A 17643-nucleotide genomic window follows, 5' to 3' on the forward strand; every position below is an offset into this window, starting at 1 on the left:
GACCAGGTGAACAAATTTGACAGAAAGAATGTCATCTACAACATACAATGTGAAGATTGTGAAGCCAATTATGTGGGCCAAACATCCAAACGTTTAACCACAAGGCTAACTGAACACCATGCAACGTGCTGTAAGACAAGACAGGTTGTCATTGGTTGCGACACATATACACACACACACACCAACATACATTGTCATGGAATCAGACCACGATCCTTGGCGCAGGATCTTTGAGAGTGAACCGTGAGATTATCGAGGCCTGGTACCGTGATAAAAACTCCATCAACCGACACATCGACTTACACCCCACATACATAGTATTACGCAAAGGCAAAAAATGGCAGAGTCATTTGAATGCAGCAAAGCCCGTGATCGGCAAGGACTTGGACCAATCCATCACGTGAACCGTCCCCAACGGAACTTAACAGTTAACACCACACTCAATGCCTTTGAGGAAGTGAACTAGTTGTTCTTGAAACGTCAGGCTTATTAATAAAGAACTTTTAATTCTTTTACTGTTCAGTGTGCTATTGTGGCGGATTTACCCCACCCCACCCCCCCTCACCCTCCCCAGGAATGATCATTTGACACGACTCGGACAGTTACAGGGGAATTTATTATTAAAGATAGGACATTTACATGTACATGGAAGGAAAGCTGCAGGGAGTGTCACTAACCCTCCGTCCAACACAGCTCTTCATTCCTTTACACACGACCATCCATAGTTTATATAGTATGTTCAAGGATCATTTGAACGGAACCAGATAAGGCACCTGTCTTTCAGCTCAGAAGAAAACTGTCTCACCCACACATTTTTAGACAAGCTAAGGTGGGCATGCAATAACAAGATAAGAAACAAGAAAGAGCAATTGGAGATTGCAAACCCTCGCCAGGGTGTATTTTCAGTGGTTTTTAAGGCTTTTGTGTTAAAACAAATATGGCGGCCGAACCACGTGACCGATGACATCATATTTTTTTTTCTCCGCCAATTTATGCCTACATGACGCCCAAGAAGAAATTTCACCTTGATCGGATGATGTTTTGTACTTGTCGAATTATGACGTCATAATGGAGGCACCTATGACATCATCATTAACATTTTATTCCACATGGAGAGATGCTTTCGGTTTCGGAGATATAGAGATGCAAAGTTTTTCGGTTTTTCCAAGATGGCGGCCGAACCACGTGAACTATGACGTCATAATTATCATAAAAAAATTATATACGTGGAGTTGCACCTATGGTGAAAATTTCCTGTCAATCGGACCAACGGTTGCAGAGAAAATCATATTTATTCTGTGCGGACAAAAAAAAACCAGACAAACAAACAAATGGACTCAAATGCAATACCGTCTCCTCTGGCGAGGGTAACAAGAGGAAATGAAATTGCAGGAGATGTTTGCCAAGGCCAGGCAAACAACAATTAAAGCAGGTGCTCTTTGTTTTCTCACTCTTCCTGAAAGGGCCAACAGTTTCCATAGTAATGGACCAATGCTGCCTGGTTTCATAACTTTTCTCAGGATATATGAAATCCTCGACACTATCATTTACAATATGAATCCTGAGCCACAAATCTTTCAACATGTACATATATATATATATATATAGATACACACAGTCTTAAAAATGAAAGTTAGGCCCTCGGAGTTAGCCTGTGGGGAGGAGGCATGGGAAGGGGTGGGGGAGGGGGTGATCAGGTGTTTTCAGGTTCTTAAAAAAAAAAAAAAAATTTAACTCATGCTCCTAACACTTACATTTTTTTGTATGCATAAAAAACCCTTGTGGTTAAATTTTAAGCCATTTGGACCAAATGTCGGGGTTGCACATGGAGTTTGTAATTTCACATATTTGGCTCACATAAATGTTTGGAGTTGATTATTTATTCTCCACCTGCTATACTTGTGATTTTGACCATGACAGTTGACCTATGACCTTGCTATCTACTGCACATTTTAAAGGTGTTTTTAAGTTAATTGAATACAGTACAGCTGTACTCTGGTGGAGGCAGTTGCTCTCATTGAAGAGTACAATCGTCTCCTGACAAGGGATGAACAGCAAACCCAGTATCTGCTTCAAGTTGTGACAGAACATCGCAAGAGGTTTCCCGATTGCAGGAAATCGACGCTTATCGGGCACAAACAATGAGTGGCTGGCAGCCATGAGTCACTGTGCAACCCCTAAAACTTGATATATTCAAAAAATAATTTATATGCAGAAGTTTTACCTCAATACCAAAAAAATTTAAGGTGAGGAGTAAAATGTGTGTCCACCCTCAGGAGAGCTAGGAAACAATATCTCTCCGTTCTCAAGACCGAACTCTCTTATCTGTCTCCCTCTTCCAAATCCTGGTGGCGTCTGGTCAAATCCGTTTCTGCTGTTTGTTCCCCCTCCATCCCCTCCCTTACCTCAAACGGCAACACAGCTGACTCCGCACGTGAAAAAGCTGAATGCCTCAACTCTGTGTTTGCCTCTAATCTTGTGTCCCAAACCCATCCCTCTCTGTACCCACCATACCCAGTCGTACCCTGCTGCTCCTGGACTCCGTGTCCTTTCCTCCTGACAAGGTGGAAAAGTTTCTGTCAACCCTGGACTCTGATTCTGCAACTGGACCCGACGGCATCAGCCCACGGGTCCTAAAATCCTGCTCTGCCGCTCTATCTCACCCTCTCTCTGTTCTCTTCACCCTCTCTTTTGCTCAAGGTCAACTGCCATCTGCCTGGAAATCAGCCAACATCACCGCTATGCACAAAAAAGGTGCAAAAACAGATCCTAGCAACTACAGACCAATCAGCCTTCTCCCAATTATCAGCAAAGTCATGGAATCCATCATTGCTTCGGATATGAAATCTTTCCTCTTCTCCAATGGCTTGATCTCTGATCATCAATTTGGTTTCAGACCAGGTCACTCTACTCTGGACATGCTGCTTCTGCTGTCTCAACAATGGATGGAGGTCCTCAATGCCAAACAGGAAATTAGAGCTGTCTCCCTCGACATATCACGTGCCTTCGACACGGTCTGGCACCCCGCTCTGCTCACCAAACTCTCCTCCTTTGGTATCCATGGAAATCTCCACGCATGGCTGGCGGACTTCCTCTCTAGTCGTTGTCAACGTGTGGCCCTGAATGGGTTTCTCTCATCTCCTCTTCCTGTTCAGGCTGGAGTTCCCCAAGGCAGTGTTCTGGGCCCCGTGCTTTTTCTGGTCTTCATCAATGATCTCTCTGACTCTCTTGAAAATCCTCTCTATCTCTTTGCTGATGACTCCACTCTCTGCCGCTCCATTCCTCTTCCCTCAGATCGGCAGTCTGCAGCCTCCTCACTCTCTGAAGACTTGGACAAAATCACAGACTGGTCAAACAAGTGGAACATGTCTTTCAATCCTGACAAATCTCACACTCTTACTATGTCTCTCCAAAAAGATCGACTGGACAACCCTCCCATCTACTTTCTCAACAATCCTCTCCAAGAAGTTCTGTCGCTCAAGCTTTTGGGTCTCACTATCTGCCATGATCTTTCTTGGGAAAACCACATTTCCAAGCTGGCCTCCAAAGCCAGTCGCCGACTGGGCATCCTCCGTCGTGCGAAGTCCTTCCTCGGCACACCTGAGCTCCTCACCACATACAAGGCTTTCATCTGCAGCTCAATGGAATACTGTTCTCCCCTATGGGCCGGTGCTCCTGCCTCACACCTAGCTCGGCTTCACGCTGTTGAAACCAAAGCTTTCAGAATTATTGGAATCTCCCGCGATGAAGCTATCTCTGAGGGCCTTTCACTCACTCACCGCAGGCAGGTAGGTGGTCTTTCTGTCTTCTACCGACTCCTCTTCGGCCTTGCTCCCCCAGCTCTCTCTGTGCTCTGTCCCCCAAATATTCCTACAGGTCGCACAAGATCTGCCAGCAACCCTCTGATGGTTAAACTGCCGAAATCTCGGCTCTCCGCTCACCTTCACTCTTACATTCCTCTTTTCTCCCGCCTCTGGAACAAACTCCCTCACTCCCTTTAATCCCACTCCTCCCTCCAGGTCTTTAAAACAGCTGTTCACCACCATCCCTTATCTTCCCCCATCCAAAACCTTGATCTTTTCTACCCCTGCTAATTCACCCCAGATCCACCTTGTTTGAAATTTCAACTTCTTTCCTGGAAGTCCTGGCAGTGTCCATATGTTTTATACCTCTCCCACCGCCCCCTTCCCTTGCCCCCCCCCCCCCCCAAAGCCCTCGCCCTCTCTCAGATCTCTCGATGTCTCCATGTCTCTCGGTCCCTGCTCTCAAATGTTGTGTTTGTGTCCTTCCCCCTCTCTCCCCATCTTGTCTACCGCTCCCGATGTTATATGTTTTATGTGTCGGTTTGTCTTTCTGTGTGATTAATGTTCGCTCTTTCATGAGCCTCGATCTTGTATACAAAAAAAAACAAACAAAAAAAAAAATTGCAATTTTTTTTTTTTTGCCTTATGTAGCTAAGAACCACCCCAATATACGGTCATGGCCAAAAATATTGGCACCCTTGCACTTTTTCAAATAAATCACAATTTTCTCGAAGATAAGTTGAAATTGACAAAAGTATTTTTTCGTCTCCACAATTCTTTATTTCGCTGTTAATATCACAGAACCTTTGTTTTTGATTCAGAGCTTAACATATCCTTTTAAGTAAAAAAAGAAATGGCATTGACAAACTTATTGACACCCTAGACTTAATATTTGGTAGCACAACCTTTGGACGAAATGACTGCAGTCAAGCGCTTCCTGTAGCCATGAATGAGCTTCTTTTGGATGAGCGTTGATGGACAGCAATCTTCAAGTCATGCCACAGATTTTCGATTGGATTTAGGTCGGGGATCTGACTGGGCCACTCAAGGACATTTATCCTTTTGTTCCTGAGCCACTCCAGTGCAGCTTTGGCTCTGTGCTTCGGGTTGTCGTCATGCTGAGTGGTGAACTTCCGTCCCAATTTCAGTTTTCTTGCGCACGCGTTTGTGTTGGTGCTGGCAGGGAGTAGAATTTGATAAATAACTTTATAATAAAGGAAGCTGCATACAAAGAGGAAGATGAAGAAAAAGAACTATTGCCATATATCACAAATTGTTTTTTGTAGCTTGAACAGTAGCAAAATAAATGCAGTTAAGCTTGGTGATGGCTTAACATGATGGTTGAGGCTATTGGCTGATAAAATCTCAAGATACCGAGTTCAATCCTCAGCTGTGCTAAAATAACTCCATTTCGGTGGACTCAGCCAAGGTGGTAGAATTTATATATCCTTCTGAGGGCCAAATGAGCACGTTTGCTTGAGGGTAAGCCAGTGAAGTATCCTGCATCAGAGTAGCGACTTATCCAGGATCGTATCTCGTCACCTGCAATGGAACGGCGTTGGCAATCCGATGTGCCTAATGTTGTGACAAGATTATATTTGACGCATCAGATGATATTCTTGCTTTTTATTTATTTATTTGTGTCTTTCTTTCTTTCTTTCTTCCCCCCTTTCTTCCCCCCTTTCTTCCCCCCTTTCTGTCTGTTTTGTTATTGTGAGGATATGAGGCCGGCTTTATGGACAGAATTTCCTTTTCTTGCATCTGCATTTCTTTATGTTTCCTTATAACATTTGTATGATTAATTATTGAATGCGGTGCTATGACATTATTAAAGCATGCCTACAATTTCATTAAATGTTCCACAAATTTTAGAACATCTACAAAACAATGTAATTCTCTTTTCTTATGTTAGTTGAGTCAAGTATCTTTGATTCGTTCTCAAACCCTGCAGTGTTTTAAAATGAGCTGTACTGACTTGTCTTGGTTTCCTGTACTTACTTGGCCTGCAGGTGGACTCTGAACAAAGAGATGCTGACCATCAGTGGCAACTACAGCCTGGATGGAGGGAAATTGGTAATAAGCAATCCCGACAAACTTCACCACGAGGGGACGTACCAATGTATGGCTACCAACACTTTTGGGACTTTGCTCAGCCATGAAGCTGTGCTGGGATTTGGATGTGAGTCTCCCACGTTTGCACATTCCTGGATGTAGCCCCATCCTTCTGGTGCTTTGAGTTTCATCTTCTTTTTATCCTTGCCCAAGCAGAGGGTATTGCATTTGGGTCTGTTTGCTTGTCTGTTTGTTTGTCCACACAAAATGTGAGTGTGTATTAATTACATTAGACTCTTTAGAACCCTACGACACTTTATGATCCCGAAAGACTCTTTTTTAACAACCTTGAAACCCAATAAGACAATGAAGACCCACAAAGACCCTTAAAACTCTTAGGATCTCTAAGACCCCTAAGACCCCTAAGCTACCTAAACACCCTTTAGAGATTAGACGCTTTATAACCCTAAGACCATTTCAGACCCCGAAGACCATTACAAATTCTAAGACCCTTTAGAACCCTGACACCCTTAAAGGTCCAAAATACCCAGAGGACCCCAAATACCCAGAGGACCCCAAATACCCAGAGGACCCCAAATACCCAGAGGACCTCAAATACCCATAGGACCCCAAATACCCGGAGGACCCAAAATACCCAGATGACTCAAAAGACCCAGGGGATCCAAAAAGACTCCGAAGACCCTTAACCCTTTGAACCCTAGCGTTCGGTTTACTGGCTGCCATAGCTTTATTTTATTTTATGTTATTTTTTTCATGGTCTAAGCCTCGTAATGGAGCTCATTCTATACATGGTCTTAAGCTATTTTTCGATTGGATTTTTCCTCAGCTGTTTTTCACCCTCTAAATTTGTAATATTCTTTGCTGCCTATTGGCAGAGAAGCCTTTGCTGAATGATGCCACAGATCAGACGGGTGGTTAGAAAATCTACTGCAAATATGCTGCTGTACCAGTGAATATTTTGAACGGAAATGTGAGCCTGATTTATCATGATCAATGTTTTTCTCTCCTCAGACTTGGATACATTTTTCAAAAAGAAGCGATCACCAGTTGAATTGAAGAGAAATCAAGGCCTTTTCTTTCTGTGCTACCCACCTGACCATTATCCAGGTATCATAAAACATCCGAAAACATGACGGTTATCGTTACTTGCCTGATAAACAACAGTGTTGCTTTAATGCAAACATTGGGGTTAAATAATGTTCTTGTCTTTGATGGCAAGCTCTCTTGAGTGTTTGTTTTTGATGAGCAACCTTCATGTGCTTCCTTGTGGATATTGAAAATTCCATGATATAGTTTGAGAACAAGTAAGCTGTTATTTGCTGATATGCCTTCACCAAATTTTTAGTTCTTGCCATAATTAAAGGGGCTGCTCCCAAGTGATCTTGATGTAGCGCATCGACCGTATTTGTCATGGAATCTCGCTCACAGGTGCGTTGTCAAAATAACTTCTTGCAGCAAATGAAGTTGTTGTAAGTCGTTGAAAATACTTTAAAAGTCAAATACCTTTACTACTAATACATTCATAAAACTAGAACGGCCCTTGGTAGAGTGCATACCTCCGCCAGGCTGAACAGTTTAGGTTTTGTATCTCACTGATCGGCTCACTGGGCTGGTTACTTTGAGTTGCTTTATCGGGTTTACCCTGCAGCTGTGGAGGTGGATGTCGGGTGTTACTATCCTTATTGCTGATCCTCCAATCAACTATGAACCCCATTTGCTTGTGGACACAGGCTGTGATGAACTGATTGAAAGGGTCAGTGCCCCTGGGATCACTGGCATCCATGCTGAGCTTGTCCAGGCTGGTGGAAATGCTGTACTCATGTTGTTGCATGCAGTTCTGTGCCCTGTTTGGAGCACGGGCATCATTCTATAGAGGGGTCAATATACGAAAAAAACTCACCTAACCCCCAAAAAATTGATACAAAAGGTTTTTCAATGGATTCTGGTACCATTGGGCATGCTATATAACATACTAAAAATCTAGTAACATCTGACTTCCGGAAAGGGGTCATTTTCAAGATGGCGTCCAAGATGGCCGCCGGGAGATTAAAATGGCCATATCTCAATTATTATTCAACCTAGAAAGGTGGTTTTGGTGTCTAACCCTAGGTTTTAGGGCCCAAGGAATCCAATTGAATCAATAAAATTACCATCAGTTAATTATTTATTGACAAGTCCAAGATGGCATCCCAAGGTGACATCCTGATCCACTAAAATGGCTCTGTCGAATAGTAGTCAACCTAGAGAGATTTTTTCAGTGTGTATACCTAGGTTTAAGGCACCCAGGAAATCATGAAAATTACTTAAATAAGCACAAAGTAATCAGGTAATCCAGTACGCCAGGTTTACCAGCCCATTAGGCATTTGTTGTCTTATACAGTTAGTCGCTATTCATCGTCATCCTCCGACTCCTCTGGAAGAAACTTGTTATGTGGATTGTCACATTCGTCAAGTTAGCACGGTCCACAGGCAGTAGTACATGGTAGTCCATATCGTCTACAAGAGCAGCGGAGTGTCTTGCAGGCAGTGGAGCAGTTACAATGAATGACCTTCAAGAGACTGTCTGGAGCAGCGTTCATTCTTGACATAAGTGGGACAAACTGATTATCCTGCAGGCTCCACCCCCATTTCATGGCATCCATACCCTCTTCTTTTCCCATCCACACCATGATCTGGTAGTATGCTCTACGACAGTGAAGTTTGGTAGCAGATTCAGTTGGGGGCAGACGTTCGGGTGTTACAAAAGACGAAGCAGAGACAACCTTCTTGCTGAAGGTGTTATATCGCATTGTTGCAAGGGAATCTTTGCACTTGCCACAAAAGAGGATAGCCATTACTCGGCATCTAAGGTCATCGATCACCTGTGTGGTCTGGTTTGGGATGGTGAATGTGTTGGCACAAGACCGAAGGACAGGGTCTCCTTTTACAGGCTTCTGGAAAGCAGTCTTTTTGCCAACACCAAAAATCCGAGAAGTCGTGTCACAACCAGTCATGGCATGGATGAATATCAACTGAGAACACATGTCATGTCCGAGGATTTATTTTAGACGGTTGATGTCATACACTTTAAAACTGCCATCAGCTTTGGACTTGTCTGATCTGAAATAAAGGCTCTTACTGTCTCCCTGCACATAGTAAAGGAGTAAGACAAGGAGATCAGTATCTTCTCCAATCAGTGTAGTGGTGTGTAGAAGAGATGCCTCCACTGCAGCCTTTACTATATCTATGTCAGCATCTCCAGGTGCATTGACCACAGTGCAATACCTTTCTCTCAGTTCATCACTTATCATCCCGATCTGTCTCTGTTTATTGATATCTCTTGACAGGACCTCCTCCTTCTTGCCTGAGAACTTTGTCTCAGCAGTGAAGCTGACAATGGGATGAATATTGTGTCCTCTTCTCTGATGCGTGTTGTCTTTAATGGACGGCCCTTCCTCAGAGCCATCAAAGACAATGGTCGTAGCTGAACCATAATGCTGGATGGTGAAGTCAGCATACGACTGCGCTATTTCACCATAGCTTTCTCCACTCTTCCATGGTATTCTGTGAAGGAGTGAACCTCCATCAAGGATGTGGATCTCCGTTTCTGGTACAGAATCTAGGATGGCATCACTTGCATGATCACAGATTTATTGATTCAATTGGATTCCTTGGGCCCTAAAACCTAGGGTTGGACACCAAAACCACCTTTCTAGGTTGAATAATAATTGAGATATGGCCATTTTAAGCTCCCGGCGGCCATCTTGGACGCCATCTTGGAAATGACCCCTTTCCGGAAGTCAGATGTTACTAGATTTTTAGTATGTTATTTAGCATGCCCAATGGTACTAGAATCCATTGAAAAACCTTTTGTATCAATTTTTTGGGGGTTCAACCATATATTGACCCCTCTACTAAGTGACTGGAAGAGCGCCTTGTTGTCCCTCTCTGGGAAAGGGAGGGTGATCGCCAGGACGGCAACAACTCCCGATAAGTCATGCTATCCTCGGTGCTGGGCAGGTCTTTGCTCAAATAATTAATGATAGGGTTCATGACCATCTGCTTGAGCATCAACACCCAGAGCAGTCTGGCTTTACACTAAAGAGGTCAATCATTTACCGTATCCTTGTTCTTCAGGTCCTCGCCAAACGCAGGCGAGAGTTTCAGCAGGGTCTGCTTGCAGTCTATGTTGATCTCCACAAAGCGTTTGATTCAGTGAATCAGCATGACCTTCGGAGGATTCGTGGTCTGAAGTATACTCTGGTACTGAGAGTGCTGTGTGGTGTGGTGCGTCCATCTCTTACATATTTTCAGTTATTACTGGGGTTTGTTTGGGGTGTGTACTGGCCTCCACACTTTTCAGTGCTTGGACTGGTTCCTGGAGAGGTTATCAGAGAGATCTAGCTGCAGTGCATTGTTTGGGAGATAGGGCCAAAAACGATACATAGCAGGATATCCCAAAAACTTGTGGACAGATGATTTTGATTAAATGTGATTCTGTATTGTGATTTTATGGTTTGGGAATGTCAAGATCTCTGCTGATGCAGTCATCTTTGCGGAGACTCTGGACATCCGTATGGTGGGCCTCAAGGCGCTGGATGAGGAGTTGGAGCCACTGGAATTATGGCTGTCCTGGGCCAAGACTAAGATCCAGGCTTTCAATGACAGGCTTTTCTCTACCTGTCTGTGGCGAGGAAATTGAGGTCATAGAGAGATTCACTTATCTTGGCAGTGATATTTATGTCTCTGCAAGTTGTGAGACAGAGGTTGATAGATGCCTGGGGAGTCATGGATTCACTTTACCGTGGAGCGTGGTACTGTCGGTACCTATGTAGGAGGATGGAAGTCCAAGCCTTTAAGTTATTGGTGCTTCCAGTCTTACTCTACGGATGGGAGACTTGGACTCTGACCAGCACTCCTGTGGTACCAGGTCTCTTCGGAGAATCCTTGGCTATCGCTGGTTGGACTTTGTGTCTAACAAGTGTTTTGCTGGGAGCGACTCAGCTGAGATTTGTTACCAGGAAAGTTTGTGAGCGTCAGCTACCGCTATATAGACATGTGGCTTGTTTTCTTGATGCTGATTCTGCTCATCAGATTCTCTCAGCAATGAGCCTCGTGAGTGGAGAAGGCCAACGGGCCGACCATGTGCCTCGTGGTTGCAGCAGGTTAATCGGCATTTAAAGAAATGAGGATGGGTAGGGCATCTGCCTGGGGGATGGCCAAACTAAGGCCCCTGGAGTACCGGCGGATGGACTTGGTGACATGCTGCTCCGGTGCATGCTCCCATACCTGACCCAGCCCATGATAGGCCGGATCTGCATTTGGACCTTAACCAACATCTAACCGGCTTGTTCTTGTCACCGACCCCTCATCCACCAAGTTTTGTCATAACCCATCCACAACGTTTTAAGATGTGCTATATATTGTTTTTGGCCCGATATCTCAATGTTGACAAATCGGTTACACAATATTGGATTTGGATCTTCCCCAAAATCTAATCAATTCGTCTCTGTCACCCACCCAACCTGTCCACCAAGTTTTATCTGAATCCATCCATAACTTATTGAAATATTGTGCTCACACACAAACAACAAACAAACAGGGTTTAATACACAACCTTAGGTGGCGGAACTAATTAAGCATGAGGAGTATTGAAATTTGATTTGTGTGTGTAAATACAAAGAAAGGTCTGTGGATCTAAGCATGCAAATAAGGACCAGCGAACGTCAAATCATGTTTTTTATCGGAAACAAAGAGAGCGATATTTAAAGTAGCTCTTCATGGGCCAAAAAGAGATAGTGATGTTCATGTTTTTAGTTTACCAGAAATGATATGGTAGCCTTGTGCGGTTAATAGATATGGTTGCATTAGCTGCAAGGCCACCATTAGTCGGACTTCGATGCCAGTAAGTGGGATAAGAATCATCCCCGAGTCGAGTTTGAGTGCATACGTCCTTTGGGAGTTTCTTCAAACTGATGCCGTTTACCATACATGAGCAATTTGGACTCCTTCCTCCGCAAAGTCCATGTATTTTCTGATGCATTCAAATAGTTCTGGAGAATGTGATTTAATGTGGTTTGGGAATTTGGCGCATACAACTTTGTGAATGTCGTGCCATGTGCGTTGCTCTCCTTGCAAGATGAGCAGGATATGTGAATGAGGCAGTCTGCGCTTCTGGAATTTGATGGTATGGACAAAAGACCTCAGGTGCCCAAGCACACCGTTTTTGACATCTGTCAACCTTTGCTGTAACTTCATTTTGAAAACTCTGGATCCGATGTCAAGTCTGGTTGATCAGATGCTGACTGGCCATGTTCAAGCTCGGTGACAATTTCCTGCAATTGAGCATTGCAGGTGAATGTAATAAATTATGTTGGCTTGCCGAATTTGCAGACAATAGTCATGGCATCATGATCTTGTGAAAAACATCATGATCATGAGAAAAACATCATGATCATGAGCAAAACATCATGCTAATGAGAAAAACATCATGATCATGCCAAAAACATCATGATCATGAGAAAAACATCATGATCTTGTGAAAAACATCATGATCTTGTGAAAAACATCATGATCTTGAGAAAAACATCATGCTAATGAGAAAAACATCATGATCATGCCAAAAACATCATGCTAATGAGAAAAACATCATGATCATGAGAAAAACATCATGATCATGAGCAAAACATCATGCTAATGAGAAAAACATCATGATCATGAGAAAAACATCATGATCATGAGAAAAACATCATGATCTTGAGAAAAACATCATGATCATGAGAAAAACATCATGATCATGAGAAAAACATCATGATCATGAGAAAAACATCATGATCTTGTGAAAAACATCATGATCATGAGAAAAACATCATGATCATGAGAAAAACATCATGATCATGAGAAAAACATCATGATCATGAGAAAAACATCATGATCATGAGAAAAACATCATGATCATGAGAAAAACATCATGATCATGAGAAAAACATCATGATCATGAGAAAAACATCATGATCATGAGAAAAACATCATGATCTTGTGAAAAACATCATGATCATGAGAAAAACATCATGATCATGAGAAAAACATCATGATCATGAGAAAAACATCATGATCATGAGAAAAACATCATGCTAATGAGAAAAACATCATGCTCATGAGAAAAACATCATGATCTTGTGAAAAACATCATGATCTTGTGAAAAACATCATGATCTTGTGAAAAACATCATGATCTTGTGAAAAACATCATGATCTTGTGAAAAACATCATGATCTTGTGAAAAACATCATGATCTTGTGAAAAACATCATGATCATGAGAAAAACATCATGATCATGAGAAAAACATCATGATCATGAGAAAAACATCATGATCATGAGAAAAACATCATGATCTTGTGAAAAACATCATGATCTTGTGAAAAACATCATGATCATGAGAAAAACATCATGATCATGAGAAAAACATCATGATCATGAGAAAAACATCATGATCTTGTGAAAAACATCATGATCATGAGAAAAACATCATGATCTTGTGAAAAACATCATGATCATGAGCAAAACATCATGCTAATGAGAAAAACATCATGATCATGAGAAAAACATCATGATCTTGTGAAAAACATCATGATCTTGTGAAAAACATCATGATCATGAGAAAAACATCATGATCATGAGAAAAACATCATGATCATGAGAAAAACATCATGATCATGAGAAAAACATCATGATCTTGTGAAAAACATCATGATCATGAGCAAAACATCATGCTAATGAGAAAAACATCATGATCATGAGAAAAACATCATGATCTTGTGAAAAACATCATGATCTTGTGAAAAACATCATGATCATGAGAAAAACATCATGATCATGAGAAAAACATCATGATCATGAGAAAAACATCATGATCATGAGAAAAACATCATGATCTTGTGAAAAACATCATGATCATGAGAAAAACATCATGATCTTGTGAAAAACATCATGATCTTGTGAAAAACATCATGATCATGAGAAAAACATCATGATCATGAGAAAAACATCATGATCATGAGAAAAACATCATGATCTTGTGAAAAACATCATGATCATGAGAAAAACATCATGATCATGAGAAAAACATCATGATCATGAGAAAAACATCATGATCATGAGAAAAACATCATGATCTTGTGAAAAACATCATGATCATGAGAAAAACATCATGATCATGAGAAAAACATCATGATCATGAGAAAAACATCATGATCATGAGAAAAACATCATGCTAATGAGAAAAACATCATGCTCATGAGAAAAACATCATGATCTTGTGAAAAACATCATGATCTTGTGAAAAACATCATGATCTTGTGAAAAACATCATGATCTTGTGAAAAGGCACGTCACAATTTGGCACGTCAATGATGGAGTCCTGTAAATATTTTCTTCTATGTGTTGGTTCCTTTTCGCTGTACACGTAATTGAGCCTGATCCTCTTCGTCATACAAATGAGTTTGGAGACATGTGGGGACTTGATGATCTGCATTTCGTGGAGGACCAACAAGGCAATAAAGCACACCATGAATGTGATGATTGGTGCAGCCTCCAGCGAGTGTAGCATCCATCGTTTTCATGATGGCCATTGATCAACTTGCATTGAACTTTCTGATATTTCTCCGAAAATACTTTGACATAACACCTGTCCTGTTTAAAGATCAATAACCTGAAGTGGTAGATCAGGTATATTTACCTTCGCCACCAAAGGTGGACAGAGGTTATGTTTTCGCCCCTGTCTGTTTGTCTTTCTGTGAACAGAATATCTCAAAATGTTGTAGACAGACTCGGATGAAACTTGGTGGACAGGTTGGCTGTGTGACGAGGAAGAATTGATTCAATTTTGGGAAATATCTGGATTTGGATCCGATAATTATTTAATTGATTCTTCACCATTGAGTGATCTGGCTAATACCGATATACTCGTAGAACACTATATCTCAAAAAGTTATTGACCGATTTGAATGAAACTTTGTTGACATGTTGGGTGTGTGACAAAGACAAATTGATTCAAATTTTGTGAGAATCCGGTTCCAGATACGCAATTTTCTTTTTCAAGTTTTTTTTTTTTAATTTTCCAAAAAACTTTAAAAGCATACTTCTCCATTGAGAGATGAGGCCAAAAACGATAATCAAAAAGTTGTGGACGACTTATGACAAAACTAGGTGGAGGACTTGTGTAGGTGACAAGAACAAGCCAATTCTGGTTCAGGTCTGGATCCATATCTGGCCTCTCAGTGAGAAACAATATGTAAACTTCTCAGCCTGATGGAGGTGTGCGCTCTACCTAGTGCTGTTCTAGTTGGAATATGTACATGGCCAGATAGACAACACATTCCAAGTAATAGTTGCTTGGTGGCCCCACCACTTGCTCATCTTTCCACATATAGGAGTTGCAGTGAACACATACAGTCACGTGAAAAAGTAAGTACACCCCATGTAAAGTATTGACTTTTTCAACATATTTCAACATACAGCGATTTGATCTTCATTTCAACAATATTGATAGATAAAGGTGATATAATAAAACAAATATCATGAAACATTTACATTTTGTAGTCCATTGTAGAATTTAAATAAACATAAATGCAAATTTCACATGTGGAAAAAGTAAGTACACCCTTGGCTCTAATAGGTGGTATTGCCCCCTTTGGCAGAAACAACCTCAAGTAGGCGTTTCTTATAACTGTCTACCAGTCTCTGACATCGACTGGGAGAAATTTTTGCCCACTCCTCCATGCAGAATTATTTCAGCTGTGTGATGTTTGAGGGGTTTCTTGCATGCACAGCTCGTTTCAAATACCCCCACAACATCTCGATGGGATTTACAGACTTGGCATTTAATATGGAATATTTTTTTTGTGGGGGTGAACTTACTTTTCAAGATGTCTTAGAACCATAAGTTCATTGGAATTATGTTGAAAGTATTCTAGATTTTGTTAATGTGACCTTTAAAAGAAACAAAAACCACATTTGACATTTTGAAACAAATAAATTGATCCTTGAAAGTGATGTAAACTGATATCGAACTCAATTCATGGACAGTACTGTGTTAAACTTCTGTGCGTTTTCCAGAAGTTTCTCTTTATTTTGCACATTAGCCAAAATTTTTTTTAACAAAAACAAAAGTTAAATTACGACTGGGATTACGGACAGTAAAATTACAGTTCAGTACTTCGTGTAACCCCCACGAGCATTCAGGAGAGCACGTACACGTTGAGGCATGCTGTTCACGAGATTTGCCAAGGTTTGGACAGGAATCGCTTGCCATGCAGTGACAATAGCCTGCTGCAATTCACGCACAGAGGTCGGCTGATGGTTCAAGTGGTCGATTTGACGCGTTAATTCTGCCCACAAGTTCTCTATCGGATTCATATCCAGGGACATGGCAGGCCACTCCATATGCTCTACACCACGGTCAGCAAGAAAGTGTTGGATCATGCGAGCACGATGAGGCCGTGCATTGTCATCTTGGAAGACAAAGTTTCCTCGAAAGGCTGCACGAGCAAATGGAAGCAATGTTTCTTCCAGAATGGCCCTGTACTTGAACTGGTTCAGGTTTCCATTCAGAACAACCAGGTCAGTTTTGACCCCTGCATGAAAAGCAGCCCAAAAGGTCACCCCACCACCTCCAGCTTGGACTCTTGGCACTATACAATCTTTGTTGTAGGCTTCATGCACTTGTCTGCGCACTCGGATGCGGCCATCTTGACGATAGACCAGAAATCTAGACTCGTCACCGAAGATCACGTGATTCCAGTGTCCTGGCTGCCATTGACGGTGCTCTCTGGCCCACTGCAATCGGCGCTGGCGGTGTTGTCTGGTCAGGCGTGGCCTTTTCAGGGGACGCCTGGCACGATAGCCTGCTTGAAGCAGTCGTTGGTTGACTAGCCTTCTGGATACAGGCACATTTGTCAGTTGCTGCCACTCAGCCTGAAGCCGATTAGCTGACTTGGTACGGCCATTGCGGACCAATCGGTGCAGCTGGCAATCATCCCTCTTTGTGGTTCTGCGGGGACGTCCTGGCCTCGGTATTGGAGTAGGGACACCCCTCTGAGCATTTCGTTTCAGGATCTTTGACACCTGACCTCGAGTGATGCCATACTGCCGAGCAATAGCACGCTCTTTCATGCCGTAATTTCGTAAAGCCACCACTCCATGACAAACAGCATTGTCGAGTTGACGGACCATCTCCAGAGGAAGCGGCAATAACTTTTGGAGATGTGCAGCAGTTGTTTTCCACTAATACAGAACGCAACAACCCTTGTATACCCGATTGTGAAGCCAATCGTCAAATGCACCTGTCCGTACATTTTGCCACACCACCTGTGATATAATCCTGTTGTTGACTTCTTGCTGCGACAGACAATCAGTGACATGGTTCTTTTAACAAATAAATCACCAAAGTGTAAAAGAAACTCACCAGATTGATATACTGAGTTAAGAAAGTAAACCCAAGTCAAGAAAAAAAAAAAATTCCATATTAAATGCCAAGTCTGTAGATCCGGGCTTTGACTTGGCCATTCCAGAACCCTCCATTTCTTTCTTTTCAGCCATTCCTTGGTGGATTTACTGGCATGTTTAGGGTCATTGTCATGTTGCAAGGTCCACCTTCAGTTGAGCTTCAACTTTCCGACAGATAGCCTCACATTATCCTCAAGCACCCTCTGGTACAATGAAGAATTCATAGTGGATTCTATGATGGTGAGCTGCCCAGGCCCTGATGCAGCAAAGCTGCCCCAAACC

At 42.2% G+C, this 17643-nt stretch overlaps 1 protein-coding gene across 1 annotated transcript in view; it reads left to right on the top strand.

Annotated features, from left to right (window-relative positions):
* LOC137436175 (contactin-1) overlaps positions 1-17643 on the top strand; it is a 202195-nt gene that overhangs the window by 75080 nt on the left and 109472 nt on the right. The window contains exons 5-6 of the mRNA XM_078786860.1: positions 5813-5982; positions 6888-6983. Of these exons, the coding sequence (XP_078642986.1) occupies positions 5813-5982; positions 6888-6983 (266 nt within the window). The remainder of the gene's footprint in view (positions 1-5812; positions 5983-6887; positions 6984-17643) is intronic.

The sequence above is a fragment of the Myxine glutinosa genome, chromosome 11 (assembly GCF_964187855.1).
Source record: "Myxine glutinosa chromosome 11, kmMyxGlut1.1, whole genome shotgun sequence".
Classification (NCBI taxonomy): domain Eukaryota; kingdom Metazoa; phylum Chordata; class Myxini; order Myxiniformes; family Myxinidae; genus Myxine; species Myxine glutinosa.